This window comes from Leiobunum rupestre, chromosome 8 (genome assembly GCF_980474605.1).
Source record: "Leiobunum rupestre chromosome 8, qqLeiRupe1.1.hap1, whole genome shotgun sequence".
NCBI classification, from domain to species: Eukaryota; Metazoa; Arthropoda; class Arachnida; order Opiliones; family Sclerosomatidae; genus Leiobunum; species Leiobunum rupestre.
The window spans coordinates 19213711-19231583 of record NC_143391.1 but is presented as its reverse complement, the minus strand read 5'-3'; the positions used below and the strand labels follow the sequence as shown (position 1 = coordinate 19231583).

Genomic DNA, 17873 nt, shown 5'->3' with positions numbered 1-17873 from the left:
GGGTTCAAATCATTTACGCGAATTCACTAAGAAATAAGTTTAGTTCGGTGCAAACGAGGCGTGAGAATTGCGCAGCCAATTACTCGGTAAACGATAATGCTGTTTACGCATGCACGCGCTGTCGACTTGAAAGAGGAATAATTCGTTAAAGAAGACGCGCCTACGGAGGGATTTGAAACGCATTACGAGCGCCAAACAAAAATAGCCAAAATAAACGATCATGGTCGTGGGGGGTGGGATGGGTCTTCTAACCTCTCCCGATGCGACGGCGTCTCCGGGCACGAACAGTTCGGGGTAGACCGACTTCAAGTACCAGTCGAAAGACTTGCAGCCCAAATTTTTGCGAAGATCCTTTCGAGATGTCACGTCTCCGAAATCCCCCTGGTGGAAGAAAAAAGTTACATGCAAATTAGGATCGATACTAATCTCGGATGGTGCCTTATAACGATTTGACTAAAAGCCCGTTATAAAAATCATAATTACTAAAGCGTATAGTCACTTCAACTGCCGTTGAACAGTTAGGGTTAAAATGGTCAATTGAAAAGGTGATTTTCCTCGATGTTTTAATGAACATTTTAAAATGGGGGAGCCAGAAGTTGGGCAATCTGCCCACTTAACAGGCCCGGACTAGCTCGTTAGGGGCCCTCGGATAGAGACTGAAAATGGGCCCCCTTAGCGGGCATTGTGGGGGTAGGGAATAAAAATCTAAATGCTTATTTATAGGACAACGAATAACGTTTTAAGTGTACTAGATTCTACGTGCACATTAATTTTCAACGTCAAACGCGTCTAAAGGACCTTTAGGAAAAATGTATAATAAGCAATTTGGGGCCTCCTTGATCCGGGGGCCTTCGGCGATCGCTGACCAGCCGACCTGGCCAGTCCGGGCCTGCCACTTAATTGATTTTAACAATGTTGCCTTGGAAATCTATATACGTTTCTTAGGTTAAGTTCGATTTGATTGAAAACTCTTTTTAGTTAGGTTTTGTTCTTTCTTAGGTTTATAATTACGTTTAATTTTTAATAAGGTTTTATGACATGTATGTAAAGTTACCAGTATTGTTATAATGACATCTATATTATGTCGCCAATAGTTCAAAGGTTTAGCCTGAAACAAGATCGCCGGATTTCCCTTTACCAACGAAAGTTTTATTGAATTGACAAGAATTTTCTTTGGACTTTAGAGATAGCAATATAAAACGAAAAGAACTAAAATAGACCAACGATTTAGGAAGAAACTAAGCTTTATTAGGAAAATAATGCGGTACTTCGGCCGTAAGGTCTTCATGCGAATATAAAACGCTTTATTTCCTTAATAAAGCTTAGTTTTAACAGAATGGTTGCTCTATTTTTAACCTTTTCGCGTGTTAAGTAGGTTTAGTGAAACTACTACCATCGGAATTTTGTGTTCATCTTTAGTTTTTTTTTTACTATCATGGGGTGTAACTTTTGTGACTTTAATTAAATAAATAAATAAGTCAACTAGCGACTTTTAATAATTTTAACAGGGTTCGTACGAAATTTCCGGAATTAAATTCCCTGACATTTCCAGGTCTCCCTGACCAAATTGCCAAATTTCCCTGACCTTGTTTGTAGAATAAAATTATGTTTTGAAAAATGTTATTTACGAATTTTTAATACATCTTTTAAAACTTTTATTTGCCAAATATTTTTTGGGGTCATTTTAAAATTACCTTACTTTTTTGGTCCATTTTAAATTTCCCTGACTATTCCCTGACCATTGGGAATCATTTTCAAATTCACTGACCTTTTGGAAGCATTTTCAAATTCCCTAATTTGTCCCTGACCTTTTGGAAGCATTTTCAAATTCCCTAATTTGTCCCTGACCTTTTGGAAGCATTTTCAAATTCCCTGATTTTTCCCTGACCTTTTGGAAACATTTTCAAATTCCCTGACTTTTCCAGGTATTCCAGGTCGTGTACGAACCCTGTACAATGCGTCGGATGGCGCTGTCAAACCCTTCATGCCACGTGAGCCAATAGATCTCTACATTCACTACAACCGTAACCAGGGCCGGATTAAGACCTTGAGGGGCCCTAGGCCCAAGCTAATTTTGGTGCCCCATTTAAGTAGCGAGCGAAGCGAGTTAGGCGCTCCCGCAATTTATAATTGACAAATAGATGGAAAATACGATTTCAGTGATGACTTTGCGGATATTATAGTGACGTAATAAATGATTGTTTCACATGGTTTCGAAAAATTAGGACGCAATTAAGTAAAATTACTAAAAAAATGTGAAAAGTAATTGATAAAATTTTGGTACTTTTAATTTTTTCGAAACCTCTTGGTGCCCCTTGTAGGCATGGTGCCCTAGGCCCAGGCCTAGTCAGCCTATTGGGTAATTCGGCCCTGACCGTAACCTACGCAAGTTTTAATGGGAATAGGAAACCAAAGAACTAGGGGGAAACCCCTCCAACCAGTAGTTGGCGCGTGTACTACATTAATAGAGTGGATTAAAGAAAAATAATTTCAAAATTTATTTTATTTATGAGAATTCCGGTGTACTCAAATAATGTACGCGGAATTTTGGTTTATTAATACGAGCCCTATTGATTTGGTAAAAATCAGTTTTCTAAGAACATTTTAACGAAAATAGGTTTTGTCAGGCTTCATCTCGGATTAGGTTTCAAAACTCTAATAAAAAGACTGAACAAATTGAGATTTAAATCCTCAAATTTACCCAGATCTCCATCCGAGAAAAACAATAGATTTTTTTGCTGTCTTTCGCGGAACAATGTGTACTCAACCTCATTTAGAAAAAACGACTACATATAGTTGAAAAAACCCGTTGACTGTAACAACATCGTCGTGAAGGAGAGAGGTAAGACGGGTTTATCGAAGGGTAATATATCAAGCCGGGTAAATTAAGAAACTTCCCAACTAGAAGGGCGACAGTTCAGCCACGGCCAGAGCTCATCTATCACAATCTGACGTGCCACCGTCCACAAAAAAAACTTACCCGAGAAGATAAAAAAATATCTAACTTTATGGCTTTATTATCAATAAAAACTTAAAAAAGGGATATATTTACCGTATACTCGTAAGCATTTATCGGCGGAACTCGTCATTTCGCGTTAAAAACGCGTTTAAATAAACTCAGAAAAACGAACGATTTCACTTATAATTTTTCCGAGTTTGACAGCGCGCCATACGGCTTATAAAAAAAAGCAATAATAATAAAAATGGTAATGTTATTTTAGAAATACATTATGAGGTAATTTAACGGGAAATTTCACCCTACGAGAGAAGAGAACGGCGGAAAAAAGAGGCAACAAAAAATGGCTTTTATCGTTCCAAAAGCAGAGCAACTGTCAGAGAATAAATCGCCCCCCCCCTCGACAAAACCCCAAGAACAGACACGTACAAGTGCCAGCGGCAGAATTCATATTTGCCGCGGCGGGGGTGGGGCGTTATTTATTCTCGATCATTAGCTGCCCCTGGAAGCACGCTACGCCGGACGCGTAATAAAGGAGGCGATTTACGACCTGGATATTATTCCCGCATCTCTCTCTAGACTAACGCCGTTAACCTTAAATCCCCTTCAAATACACGGCGGCGGTAATAATAATAGTAAAATGTCTAGAGACTATGTTCGTCCTCGTAAGTAAAACAGCTAGCGGGGAGGGGAGTGAACATCATTTACAATTCAAAAGTGGAATATCCTAGGCCCCACATATATCGTCTTGATGGATACGGAGACGTGAATTATTTTAAGTTTCTATTATAAATGGTTAGAAATGATCTATTACGACTAGAATTCTGTATTTAGGGTTCAGAGGTACCACGCCCTTACACCTTTCTTTCTGCCGGTACAGGCCTGATACAAAGTAGAATTAGTGAGTTTAGTGATTAAAAATTAAAAAAAAAGTGACTGAAAATCTACCAAAAATGGTAAAAACAAATTCTGTTTTATCGCGTTTTTTGACTAGTTACACAGCCAAAATAGTAACTATATAACCAAGAATGTATTTATTTATACTCAGGGAGAATAAATATGTCGAGATTATTTTTAGCGTTTCTCCAATTTCACTCGTTGGGGGCCCCGATATCATGCTCCCAGGTTACTAGAGAAAAGGGTATGCTCCTCCGCTTTAATACAATCAAATAATACTTCAATCTCATTGGTTCTTAAAAATTAAGTTTTTCGACGCGATTAACGCCCCTGTGAGGACGCAAAAAATTAAATCGCCCCCTTTCCCCCCCTTAGTAGAGGTCGGTGACGATTAATCATTATCCATGATTAAATTGATTTGTTTCGGGAAAAAAATGCAAACCAAGAAATTTACCGGTTAATATTTCGGAAAATGATTAAAAAACATGTATTATTCGTAAAATTTGAGCTTTTTATCGAAAAAAACGTCGTTTTTCCGTTTAATTTTACAAATTTATCAAAAAATTAATCGGATAATACAGAAACATAAATTACTTGATCAAAACGTTTTACGAATAATTTTGAGAGCTTTATCTATTGAATAAAAGTTAACCATCCCCGACCTCTACCCCTTAGCGTGACGGGGTTAGGGCCTCAACGTTTCCGTCGATAGTCTCGACATATTCATTCTCACTGAGTATAAATAAATATAATTTCCTATGGTTATATCAAGAATGTATCACCTTTTTTATTATAAAAGACGAAATTAGCCTATTTTCTTTTGAATGAAAAAAAAAACCGGGTTGTAAGACAGTTTTCTAACGTTCAATGCTAAGGAAATCTAAAAATTGGAAAAAAAGTGATAAATAGTAACTAATTTTGGGAAAAGTTACTTTTAGTGACAGATTAAAAAAAAAGTGATTTTAAGTGAGAAAAGTGACTCAGTATCAGGCCTGCCGGTAAGGAGGGAACTATCACAAGCGCAAGAATATATTCCGGGAATCACGAAAACAGAGGTTATCGACGTGGTTACCTATCTAGATTACCTATAAATTAATCGTGGCCTATAATCGCCTGTAGCGAGTGTCCGAATAGCGGTTGGTTAGGGAATAGTCGACAACGTTTTCTACGTATTAAATTCGTTGAAGTACAAGGCGTAATCCGCCATACAAAGAATAAAGGTTATATTATAGGGAAAAAAAACCTAGTGTGTTTGGTATACAAGGCCTAACGCTCGAAGACAACATTAACGCGGGAATATAGTAAATCCGCGAAGATTACGTTGTAGAAGAGAAACTTCTTTGGATCTCGGCGGAGGGCGAGAATAAAAGCGAAAACAAAGGGTCGCTCGACGAAGAACTAATTCCCGCGGAATAATAATGGACGCCGCGAAGGGAAGGTGGATTTGGCCCGCTTTTGTCCCCTTTCTCGGGAGAAGCTTTAGCTAATAGGATGAAACTAACGATAGCGTGAAAATCTGTCCGAAAGAGATGTTTGTCCAGCGCCGCAGTTTGCGACGACCAGATAAGCGGAAATAAAAGCGAAAGTGAAAGGCAAAGCCCTTTTTCCTTTCGCGGATTATCCCGGCGTAGCAAACACGCCGGAAGCAACAGCTTCGATATTTGGACGCCGCGTCTCCCCACCAAAAGCGTTTTCCGTTCATTGAAAATTCAAAACGGGAATATCAACGCCAACACGTGAAGGTATACAGGGTGGAAGCTTCAGCCGTGGTCCACCCTCGGTACTTCTCCTAGTACACCGGAGTGCTGCGGGTGGAACACTTCTACAGGCGCTGGTATTCCAAAAATAGACCAACGGGATAACTAGAAGCGAATCTTTAGCCAATCGCCCGAAAAAGCATTTGGAAGATGCGCTTCTAATTCTCCCATTGGTCTATTTTTAGACTAAGAAAAGTACCGAGGCTGGACCAAAGCTGAGGCTTCGAATTATCCCATTGGTCTATTTTTGGCCTACCAGCGCCTGTGGAAGTGTTCCACCCGCAGTACTTTGGTGTACTAGGAGAAGTACCGAGGCTGGACCACGGCTGAGGCTTCCACCCTGTATTATACGAATAAAGTCGCGACGAACGTCTATGTTAATTGGTCTATTTGGATGGGAGGTGGATGAACATAGCGGATGACGCGCCCATTCTATCGTAACGAGGAATGTATAAGCCGAAGACGCGGTAGCCGTGACGCGACTCGTAGCATCTAAGCGACGTTGTTGATCGGGAGCTCGTGCCCAGGAATCCGCGGATTGCGGCAAACCTCCGTCGAGTTGTTCCCGTACTTTTATTAAAAGATTCCAATTTATAACGAGGGGGGCTAGATTCTAATATTTCAAAGTGTTGGACGTGATTTTCGAGTCAGTTTGGTGATTTCCCAGATGGAAAATGACATTTTCTAAACAACTACAATTAAAACGAGGATAGGAAATCCCCCCCCATCGAGTGATGGCTAACTCGTATAATAATTGAAGCGGCCGTTAATTTCTCCATTTCCGGCGGAAGGTCATCAACCGAACGAGTCACTCGGGTCTTCTTTACAAAGAGCCGAAATGGAACTCTCCTCGTCAAGTTCCCGCATTTGGAAAACAATCATCGGCCGCGACACCAATCGTCCTAATTTTAGTACGCGAATGCGATAAAATAAATGGCTTATAAAATAAATCTTTCAGCCCACGCGTTAAAGCTTTTAGTGATAATCACTTTTCCATCTATCGGCCCATCCTGAAATCTACAGCCTTCACTCGAGACTAAAACCCTGTTTAGGTCTGTTTGTATACCGTAGACGATAATTCTTAGTTAACACGTGCGAAATCTATTCAGCCCGGTTCACTTATAGCCCAGGCTTAACGTTATTTCAAATTATGACTTGAATTTTGAAAATACTAAAATGTATCCCAAAACAATTAGTTAATCATGTAAAAAAAATAATAATCAGCTAGGCTAATACCCAAGGCACCACCTTAGGTCTAAGTCATCAAGCGACTTTTGAAGCCATTAAATCAGGTGGCCGGGTTACAATGCGTAGGAGGGTGGTGGCAAGCCCTGCATGCCACGAGATCGAGCCAACAGCTCCCTACACTAACTATTACCGTTAACCTCGACAAGTTTTTATGGAAGGGGAAACCGTAGAACGCGGGGGAAAACCCCTTAAACCAGTGGGGAGAGAACTTGCAAACTCAACGCGGAAGGAGTTGTTCCGAACCCGGCTCCTCTTGCTGCGAGGCGAAAGTGCTAACCACTCCGCCACCCCACTTACTATACATACAGTAATATTATTGGACATTAGATTTTTATTCCCATTATTCTTGAAAATACGAGCAATTATATTTTCCCGCCTTGTCGTTTTGAAAGCGATTTAAAGCGAGCCGACTTGGACAAGTTGCTTCCCGAACCAACACGAAGCGATTTCTCACGCTGGTTTCGAAAACTAGTTATCTAAACGAAGCGATTTAAGGGGTAAGTGTGAACGCGGCTTAAGTAACCTAGAAGCGTCGCCGAGCGGTACACCGCCCAACCACGTTACAATCGACATCATAGCCGCAATCCCGGGCTCAATAAATTCTCGGAAATTCCATCGGGAAAATGTCCGCATCAACTAGAGCGCCCGTTTTTTTCGTAGTATCACAACATTCGAAACGAAATTGAAGCGGCTAACCGAAAACAATTACCAGCAGCGTTGTTTACGAAAGATGGAGCCACCGGCGGGGCTCTCGGAGGGGAACTACGCCTAATAATAACAATAATAATAAAGTCGGAGATTTGCAAGCGTCCGCCAGCAGTCCTCCAATAAAACGAGCCCCGAATTATTTGCCTAGAGAGCGGAAAGAGGGGGGGGGGGGGGGTTACAGTTTGGAGAGCTCTGGGGGGAGGGAAGGAGGAGAAAATTAATATTATATTTTACGAACCGTGGATGGCAAAACATAAAAGATGAAAGTCCGGGACGGATGCGGAGGAAGAGAAGCCGGAAAGGGCCTCCGGAGTAGTAAACTTGTTATTACGCTAGAAATGACGCGAAGGAGAGCTGCCAGAGAGATATCGGAGCTAGGCTTATAATTCAGGATTTCAAAAGGCAATAACCGAAACGGGAAGATAGGGCGACGGAGGAAAGGCTCCCCCGGCGGCGGACAGAAAGCGCTTCTATTTCTGTCCGTCGATTTGAAAGACGCGGGGACAAATCTAGCCATCAGCGGCGCGAGATTTCCAATTTTGAAAGATATAGTCCCCGGCCCCTTATTAGTTTAGAAATTTCCGAGAACTTTTGATAGAAATGTAAAATTTTCTCTTTCCAAAAGAAGATTTTCCTATTTGGGCTTTTGTGTCCGAGACTGATCCTCGCCGAACAACGAGGCCGTCGCGTTAAGGACTAGATATTCCTGAGGATTATAAGAGGAATATATGGTCGAAATGGCGAAACCGGCAGCTGCGGTAGATTTCAAAAGAATGGTCTTCCTTTAAAACCGCGAGCACGGATCATTGTCGCTCTCCGGTTACTCTTTCTTATTTAAATATATCCCAAAACGTTTATTTCTAGTGTTGTAAGTGGGAAAATGTTCCGGAAAACGACAGGCTTTTTTCCGGAAAATTTTCCGTATTTTTCCGAAAAAAATAACAAAAGTTTTAATTCCATGATTAGTCTAATATATTGTTTGCAAATTTAAATAAAGCGGCATTTTCGCCTAATTTTTTCGAATCTAAAAGTAAAACTAAACCTCTAGACTAGTTTAAACTAATTAACAATGTAACACTATTAATGTTTTGTAGTATGTTTACTGATAGACATTTTATATCGATAAAAAGTTAAAAACATTAAAACCCTTTAAAAAGTAAATTATATGTTTCAATTTTTTTAATTTTCCGATTTGCGGAATATTTTCCGCATTTTATTGTTCCGAAAAATTAACAACACTACTTATTTTCAAGTAGTATAGAGTAAAGGACCAACGGAGTTAGGCTTAAAATCTAATTGAAGTAACGTAGTAAGTGTTCGTATACTGACCAGATCGTAGCCTATCCTTTGGTAGTAATATTTGGCGTACTCGTCGAGCCAGACTTCGGCCAACCTGATGGAGTTGCGCTTCAAGACGTTGACGCCGCTCCGCCATTTGTAAGGGCTGCGTTTGCGGAAGATGTGGCCGACGTGCGAACAAGGCACGATCTCCAGGGTGCCCCCGCACATCCACGTCTGCGCCAGGGAGATAAACAAGCGAGATAAATTATTCCGGAATTAATCATGAGATTTTAATCAAATCTCCTTCGGTTGGAGTTTCTTTATGAATATTTAATTTTAGAAAAGCTCGTTATTCGACGATACATACCTTGAATGATATTTCCAAATTTTCTCCTCCCCAAATATCGAATCCACTGTCGTAAGTTCCCAGTTTCTCGAAGAAAGCTTTGTCGATGGAAAATAGACCGCCAGCCATGGTAGGAGACCTGCGACGAAAATAAAATCTCGTCTTAGTCTGGAAGATGTCTGCTTTGAAATTTTCAAAGAAATCAAACTTTATTTGATTTCGTTCTATTTACGTCTATTGAATTTCGCTTTCAAATATAAAAACTACCGGTAGATGGAAATATTCTATAAAGTGTCTATTTTCTTGGCCACCCATTCCCCCGATTCTCAAACGTCACCCAAGCGACCTTTTAGACGATTTAGCTTCGACTGTGGGGGGCATTTGATGTCAAAAACTCAGAATGCGTTCCAAATTTCAGATACCTTTGAAGACACGAACACGAGTAAAAGGAAAAATTGCCAGAAGCGAATAGTTAAAGGCTTCGCCCAAATTAAAAGCACGATTCCCCAAACGAACACCGAAGCCCATTTAAACGTATAAATTGAATGAACACAAAAATCCCAGTTTTTGGCCAAACGTATACACGTGGTAGGGCTTCCGCAAAGCTATACAGTCTCCATGGTAATATTAAATAAACAGTCGCGTACTGATGCTGTTTTCTTTTGAATCTGAGAGAGAGAGAGAGTAAGAAGAGAGATCAAATAAACGCGGAAGAAATGGAAGGAAGATTTGGCGTCTTGGTGGAAGGGGGGAGCGGAGATTTTCCCTAAGAATGACACTTGTTACTTATACAAAGCCGCCGCAAGAGATGAGAAGGGGAGTTAGAAATCGGGACTCTTCCGGTTAAACTCTAGGCTGAATCTCGGTGGAGAGCTGAACCTTGACAAGCCCGTTGACATCAAGCAGGCCGTGGCTTTACATTCCCATTATTACCGCCCCGAGGGAAGGGGGATAGCCAGAAACAGCTGGTACTCTCGACGCTTCCCCGATGGAATAACAAGTAGCTGACGCGACGGACTCCTAGCAAACGCCAACAGTCCGCACCCTACCGGCCGGTGGACGTCTTTGATTGGCGGCACCGGGCTATAGGGAAATAAGAAAATATCTCGAGCAGAAAAGGAATAATCACGGCGATTATTATCGGATATCTTAAGCCGTTCTCGGGAGGATCGCCGAAGAAAGAGAGGAAGTTCATACATATTTGATTAAAGTAGATTTGTCCGGTGTATCACGTTCGAGGATATCGTTGTTCCGAGAGGACTCCCTCAGTACGTCGATATCTTAAAGCGGCCCATCTCGCGGATGTACGCTTTCCGCAGAGCGACAGGCGCGATGCCGAAGTGGCGTGGCAGGGCTGGGCGCCCTATTTCCACACTAGAAAACTCGGCGAATTCCATTAGCACGGTCGACTGGCCCGGAAAACTAGTTCGTCCAAGGCGTTATAGCGGAAGCTTCCGCCGTCCCACTATAGCGCTAATGCAGTTTCTAAAGACGTCTGCCAACGACGCCTCCATATCATTAACTTCGAACAGAATGAACGAGAAGATCTAACCTTCCGGATAGAGACGGACACCCCGATATTATCGAACGTACTCTATTATAGATGCCTACGAGATTCTCGCTTTAAACACCGGGATATTTCGTCAAGAAGACTTTAAATAACATTCTAAAAGAAAATGTCTAGTCAGCGTTTATATGAAATTTCTTTTTCATTGTAGGACGTTTTAGCAATCCTTTTTCTAGGAGTTTAAGACGTTCAGAGTACGCACTAAATACCCACAGACGTGATGAAGAAATCTTGACCTACATTTTTGTTAAAGGCCTAGGATTTCTTCAGCCTGTTTTCCTTTAAGTTTTCTTCCCGCCGCGCAAATACCCTGGTGGTAGGCCAACGTGTTCCGCGGTTGGCCTACCACCAGGATATTTGCGCGGCGGGAAGGGAAACAGGCAGAAGAAATCCTAGGCCTTTAAAGCTGCAAGAGACTGATATCAACGGAAAATCTGGTAGCCCTGTTATAAAACCTTATAAACCATCGGCAGCGCGCCGGCGCCTACATCGGGGGGTTATCACCAAAATCTTAAAAGCTTTTGAGTAAAAATAGCGACTACATTTTTCAAAATCTTTATTTGAACTAAATTCCAAAACTGGCTTGGTATTTATAATTTCTTAAAATTTTACCCTCTAGCCGGGAGGTTCCATTCTAGGATTTAATAATGTTACCAAGCTTATGGCGCTACCTTGTGTTTTACCGTTTGACTATTTTGTAAACAGTCCTTGAGCAGATTCATAAAAATATTTTAAGCCTACGATGGTTTCCCTGGAACGCGTGATAATAGGGTACTTCAGGGACCAAATCCCGATTTTAGGGTTGATTAGGGACCTTAAAGAAAAAAGCGACTTTTAGGTATTTTAGGGAACTAGTGGGAGCCCAAAAAGCGTGAAAATGACAGATCTATTTTTGATCTACGACGCCTGTAGAAGTGTTCGAGTAGCGGCACACCAGCGTACTGGGAAAAGTCAACAATCAGGGGTTTTTCGTACAAAGAAACGAATGGAAAACTAGCTTTGGTAAAAAAGCGATAAAAAGTAAATTCACGGCCGACTTCCGATACGATTCTTAGCGCGGAACGTTGCGACGAAAAAGAAATTAAAACTTGTAACAATCGCCTATACAAAAGCGAGGATGCCAAAATGAAGAAACCCGGTAAACGAGTAAAAAGAGAGCCAGAGATACGGAAGAAGAGAGCCCGTTACTCGCGGGAAATCATCTTCTACTTTTTAATCTAAACAAAAGAAGATAACCCCCCTCCCTCATCGTCACCACTATCATCGTTACCAACGTAACGGTTCAAATTGTACGCTCCCCCGAAAATAGGAGCAGTCGCCGACAGAAACACAATAAGAATAAAGTCGAGGCTCTGGAAAACTCCCCTCCCTCTCTATCTTTTCAAGCCGCAAAACAAAAAATATGTTGTATATATAATAAGAGAAAGAGAGGTTCAACTGTCAAAGCAAAAATGGAGCGAGGGAAGAAGATTTCTCCTCATTTGCATTCCTCGCTCTCTACTCAAAAAAACGCCAAGAGATTTTCACAGAGGGAGAGCTCGCGATATATCATATATACCTTAATTTACGACCTGCCTAAAATACACTCTATTCCAAACTTACCAGATAGTACGAGGTAAGGCGGGGATTTATCGTAACGACACTGCGAGCCTTCGACCACGCTATCGATTAACCCCGAGATCGTCCGTAGAAGCGTATACGATTTAATACGCCGGGCATAGCACTCGTTAGAAAACGAGTGAAAGCGTTCAGGATTCGAGTGAACGCACCGACGGTTTTTGGGCGCTAAGAAGAAAACTATCGCTTCGGTATTTTTCTCATTTTTTTCTGATGCTTTATTAACGAGAATCTCGGAAAATACTTTCTACAAATCCGCGGAGACCGTGCCTATCCCCCCGCGCTTACCCCGTGATATTATTTTTGTTACGCATTGCATTTTTTATACCCAACCCACAGCGTAGTTTTTTCGATGTCATTGCTCAGTAATGAATATGCAAGGGTCTCGTTATGATTATTTTTTCCAAGGCGGATTAATTCGGGCCGGCATTCTTATGAAGGGTTACGACGGAATAACTCGTAAAGCGGAACGACAATCTTCATATCCCCCGCCTATCTCGAGATCTTATATTTCGGGACCCTAGATGGCGGTGTACAACCATCAAGCGTGCCATTCGCGACCGGGAAATTGAGGCAATAAAAAACGATCTATTAGATTGCCCATAGTTGCCTCTTCTTATGCCTTTTTTATCCGCTTCGAGACGTGGGCGGGAAGGAGATGAAACTGACTACCGCAACTTGCCTCAACTATAACCGAGTGCGGCCTAATGGACAAAGACGGGGAAGTTATATAAAAGGCGACCTCTGCTGGCGAGATGGCGGAAAAGTATTTTTCTACATATTACTCGCTTATATAAAGGATAAAATTTTCTGCAATTTTGAATTAAAAAAAGAGACCAAAACATGGGTGGAAATATTTGACGCGTGGATACGAGAAATGGAATAAGTTGACTTGTCTTTGAGATCTCACACTTGGTAAAAGATGAAGCCACCAAAAAAAATCTTGTACCTTTCCGCAGTATATTGTGATTTAGTTTTATTAAAAACTAGGGTTTTCCGAAACCTTTTTACGCACAATCCTAAACGATTTGTTTAACGTATGGTGTCCGCCGCCGCCGCTCTTCGCGGTACGTTAGAGGTACATGCGTCAATCAATTGCAAATGTCATGTCCTCGCCGGCATTGCTAAGATTTGCAAGATTGGGGCCCCGGAAGTGGGGCATTTGCCCATTTTAGTAATTGTTGGCGATTTTCGACTTAAAATGTACATTACTTTTTTAGTTATTTGTGAACTACGTTTTCGGTTGCATTTACAAATTTTAATTACAAGTGAGATTTCTGGCCAATTCGCGGGACCCAACCGACCCGCGTAAGCGCTATTGAGATATTTGAATTTCGCACCAATTGATACAGGCGCCATCTAACTCCAAAACGAATTATTTCGCGTGTCGCTACCTCATTACCAAAACCAGGTAACTCGAAAAATTCGGTGTGCCTAAAAAATAATTTAAATTGATGTGTTCGCGTTTCGTTACCCTTTTTCCAAAACCAGGTAACTCGAAAAATTCATTTTTCGATAAAATTACTCCGTTTTTTTTTAAGTTAATTTACAAGATGATTGAAAAATTGTTCAAATTTAATATTTAAAATACATTAATACAGCGGGGGATTGCGTGTACTTTAAATGTCCGTGACATCTTGTTTTTTTTTCTAACCGACAGAGACAGTCGAAGCTAGGAAAATGTAAATTTTGCGCGGAAACTACGTTACACCGTATCTAAGGTCAGCGACACGGTCATTCTTTTGCATTGACAATTTTTTAAAAAGGTGGCGAAAACCCAGCTTGACATAAAAGAAGAAACACAAATTTAATTAGGAATCGACAAGACTCGCAAACAAGAGTACCGGAGTACAGAAAGTAATGGACACAAACTCACTCCCAAATCGAAAACGTAGCCTCGCAAAGAACGGTACACGGTGGTTGGCGAAATCCCCATTTCCCCGAACGCGAGCGAGTACAAGTACCGCTAGTATTGGCATCATCGCGAGCAGCGTCATTTAATCGACGGTCTAAGAATTTCAACAAGCCACGCGGGAGCTCCCAAATTAATCGCCGTCGAGTTGACAACGTTCTTTCGTTCCGCGACCCCAGCCCAGCCGACCCTCGATTCGCCAACTCCCGAAATTGAGGGGGCTCTTTTTTCTCGCCATTTCAGATACTGACTAACCCCAGCCCGCCCCCCTTTCCCACGTAGAGTTCTATATATACTTCTCAAAGTGCCAGTGCGAGAAAGAACGAAAAAGGGGCGAAGTTTCAATCAAGCGACCAAAGGCCGAGAGGAAGGAAGGGAGCCACGGTCCGGAATATATATCTATATAGCGAAAGAACACGGAGGGACCTGGTTAGGAAGCCTACTACGAGGGGGAAGGATCGGAAAGAACAGTAGCCCTGGCTTCTCCAGAAGAGGCCGAAGGAAAGTTTGATAAACGACGACCATCTCATTTTTGACGTTCTTCTGACAAGTTCGAGTGAAGGGCCTTTCTTTTTTGCGCGCCCTCCCTCTTCTCGTTAGCGGCAGAGGCTCGACTTATCATCGAGGGCAAAGGCTTAAGAGGGGTAGAGTCACGATGTCTCGTAGTAATCTGACAATTTAGTCCGGAGATACGCTATAGTCCGGCACGCGAAAGAATAATAATATAGGATTGGGAAGATTGGAACACTCGCGAAAAAAGCGGCCGCCCTTCCTCGAGAAGCGGAAGTAGAATGACCCCGACACTGGCTCCCTCCGACGGCGGCTTTCGGCGACATCAAGCCAAAATTGTAATCAAAGATTTTGACAAGCGGCGCGGCGTACAAGGACGGCCTCTGTATTCTATGACGCGCGATTCGGACTCAATCTCTGGTCCGCCGCGGCGTCTCCTCTTACCAGTAATACGGAGAGTCAGTGCGGTTGGGAGTCTTCGCGAGCAGTCAGACTCTGGAGACCGGAAAACCAACGCGATAAAAGAAAAGAAATTGACTTATTCGAACAATAACCTTTCGTCGCCGTGCCGTTTTTATCGATTCTCGTGTTGCGAGAGATCGTATCGAGTCAATTTCCTTTCTCAGTTTGTCGTATGTTCGTAAAGCGTCATTTTTTTTAAAAAGGGACAAACTTTCATATCGGTTATTTCTCTGTCGTACAGCGTAAGCGGTGGCGACTTGGCTCGACGTCAACCATCAGCGAGGTCTCGTTCGGACCAGGACTCAAAATTGGACTCTTACGCGCAAACCTAATCTAGCGAAATGGAAAATCCAATCCGAGTAAATTTTAGGATTTTCGAAGATATCATTAAAAAATGTTTTCGACATTGACGCGACTCGGTTGAGTCTATTTCAGAGGCGCCAAATGAGAAGAAATAACTAGTACAACTAAGAATTTCCGCGCATCTTCCGTTCCGCTAGATAAAAGACGCGCACTCGTGGACCAAGCGAAGCCACCTTCCGGGAGAAACGAACCTCCCCGCCAGTGGATGAAGGCGGCGAAAGAGGAGACGTCTATAGTTAATGGCCTATGAGGAAATACGATTCCTTCAAAATATCGGCGGGGAAATAAATCCGCGCGGCGTCCATCAGATTCGAGCCCCGAAGACGAGGAAAGAAAACCAGCTTCCTTCCGATCTAGCGTGGCTTCAAAATAATGAAGCCAATAAAAATGATACTCCGTGAAGAAAAAGGAAGGCAGTCACGAAGGCAATTTGTCACCGATCATTCGAAAGGGAGGGTTGGATGAAAGCGACGAAAACTGCCGCGATAGAAACATTTCATTTCGGAGAATCTTCTCCGCCTAATATCATTTTTATTCCGCGAATAAAAACACAAAAGAGATCTATCTCAGTAAGGCTCCAGCGAGGGTTGACGGTTCGCTTCCAGGCCGCGAATAGGTTCAGTCTGCGTCCAATAACGAAGGCCGACCCCGACAAAAAGGGCTCATAACCGGGACCAGGATAGCGAATCAACCGATCCTAGAAATCACCCTTACCACTCTTAAGAAGAAAAAAAGTACCAAATTCGAGAAAAAAAATACAAGGAGAAAATTGGAGAAGAATCGAGGCGACTTTAAGGCAGTAATTTGTCAAATTGCCAAGCGAAAATAAGAATATATTTTTTCTCTCAAAGAGAGCGAGCTGTCGCGGCTGTTGTTAGCTTGTAATAAAAAATTAATCCGAGGAAATTGTCTTATCAAAATAAAAGGAAAACCTTTCGACAATGGAAGTTTAATTTCCAATCCTTTTTCGTCCGAAAAGTAGGTCGACATTTGTTAACTGTCGAAAGCCGTATTTTTTCCCTGAAAATTCGTTACAGGCGATAGCTCCATTTTACATATGCTTTCCGAGCCCACAAATTTAACGTTATCACCGTGACTCACCGACAAAATGAAATTTCCAGTTAATTAAATATCATCCCTAACTACCGGTAATGAAATTTGCTCGAAACATTTTCAGCGGTGTACGCTTCCGCTGGAAACTGTCGAAGGTTTCCTATTTACAGCTTAGTGGGATACTTCCGTAGTAAGGGAAATGTTATCTTCTTTTGGTCCCGAAAAAGCGTTTAAAACTCTAAAATGACAAATTAGGACGAAGAATGAAGTTCTCCGTGCGCGGTTATAAATTTCCGCTTGGCGAGCAGGCCGGCAATCGAACGGGCGTGCCCGGGCCAATTGGGCAGATGGGAAACGACTTCCTAACGGGGCTATTCCGCGAACGAAATCGGACTCCGAATTACAAGCGACCTAACGAGACGCCATTTTTTCCCCGGAGTCGGAAAAATGCCAGAGCGAACTAGTCTCGCGGAAAGTTATTATTAATCCGGTGATTTTTCTTCCGCGGTTGGGAAATGGGAGATAGGAAGAAAGAAAATTGCCATCTCGAGATGGGAGGAACGGACTGACCTTAAAAGGGCCGCGCCATTCCCCGGGGGTCATCACTCAGTTGGCCACTTTTGCTTTTCGCGCGAGACCATGCCTTCTTCGTCTCGAAGATGACCGGCCTTTAAAAGCCCCTTTCAAAAATATGATGGACAACGGTACTTCGGCCCTAAACGCGGACAGAATCTGCTCGGAAAACTTCCCTATTAAGTCGCTCTATTTTCGAAAGGGACTTTCGCGTATCGAGTTGATAGTGGGTCGGTTTATCGGAGTCGACCCGTCGTTGGCACCCTAAAATAAATATTTCCACTTACCAAACGGGGTCCCAAGGATTTTTCCTGCGTTTCTTCTCTCGTTCGGGAATGGCGTGCCAGTTAAATTGGAGATTCCAATCGAATCCGCCCACGTTGATGCCGCCAGAGTCCCGGTAATGGTACTCCAAGGTGGCGTCATCCAGAACGTCGATCACGGGACAGACTACCGTGGTTGTATTACGAGCGATCCTATCCAGCAGGGGCTCCAACCAACCTAAGTAAAAAAAAGAATTATTCTTCCGATTATTAAGTGCCCTCCTCCTTATCGCTGTCAAACTCAACGCGGACTTAAAACTAGCGCCTCTATTAGTCGCCATTTTCTCCCCTTGGCCCACC

At 42.4% G+C, this 17873-nt stretch overlaps 1 protein-coding gene across 3 annotated transcripts in view; it reads right to left on the bottom strand.

Moving 5' to 3' along the window:
- The window catches only part of Pgant9 (polypeptide N-acetylgalactosaminyltransferase 9), a 126994-nt gene that overhangs the window by 3379 nt on the left and 105742 nt on the right, over positions 1-17873 (bottom strand). For all 3 annotated transcript variants that reach the window (XM_090155136.1, XM_090155135.1, XM_090155137.1), the window contains 4 exons: positions 17538-17751; positions 9215-9332; positions 8896-9081; positions 253-381 (listed from right to left, as the gene is read on the bottom strand). In XM_090155136.1, the coding sequence (XP_090011262.1) occupies positions 253-381; positions 8896-9081; positions 9215-9332; positions 17538-17751 (647 nt within the window). The remainder of the gene's footprint in view (positions 1-252; positions 382-8895; positions 9082-9214; positions 9333-17537; positions 17752-17873) is intronic.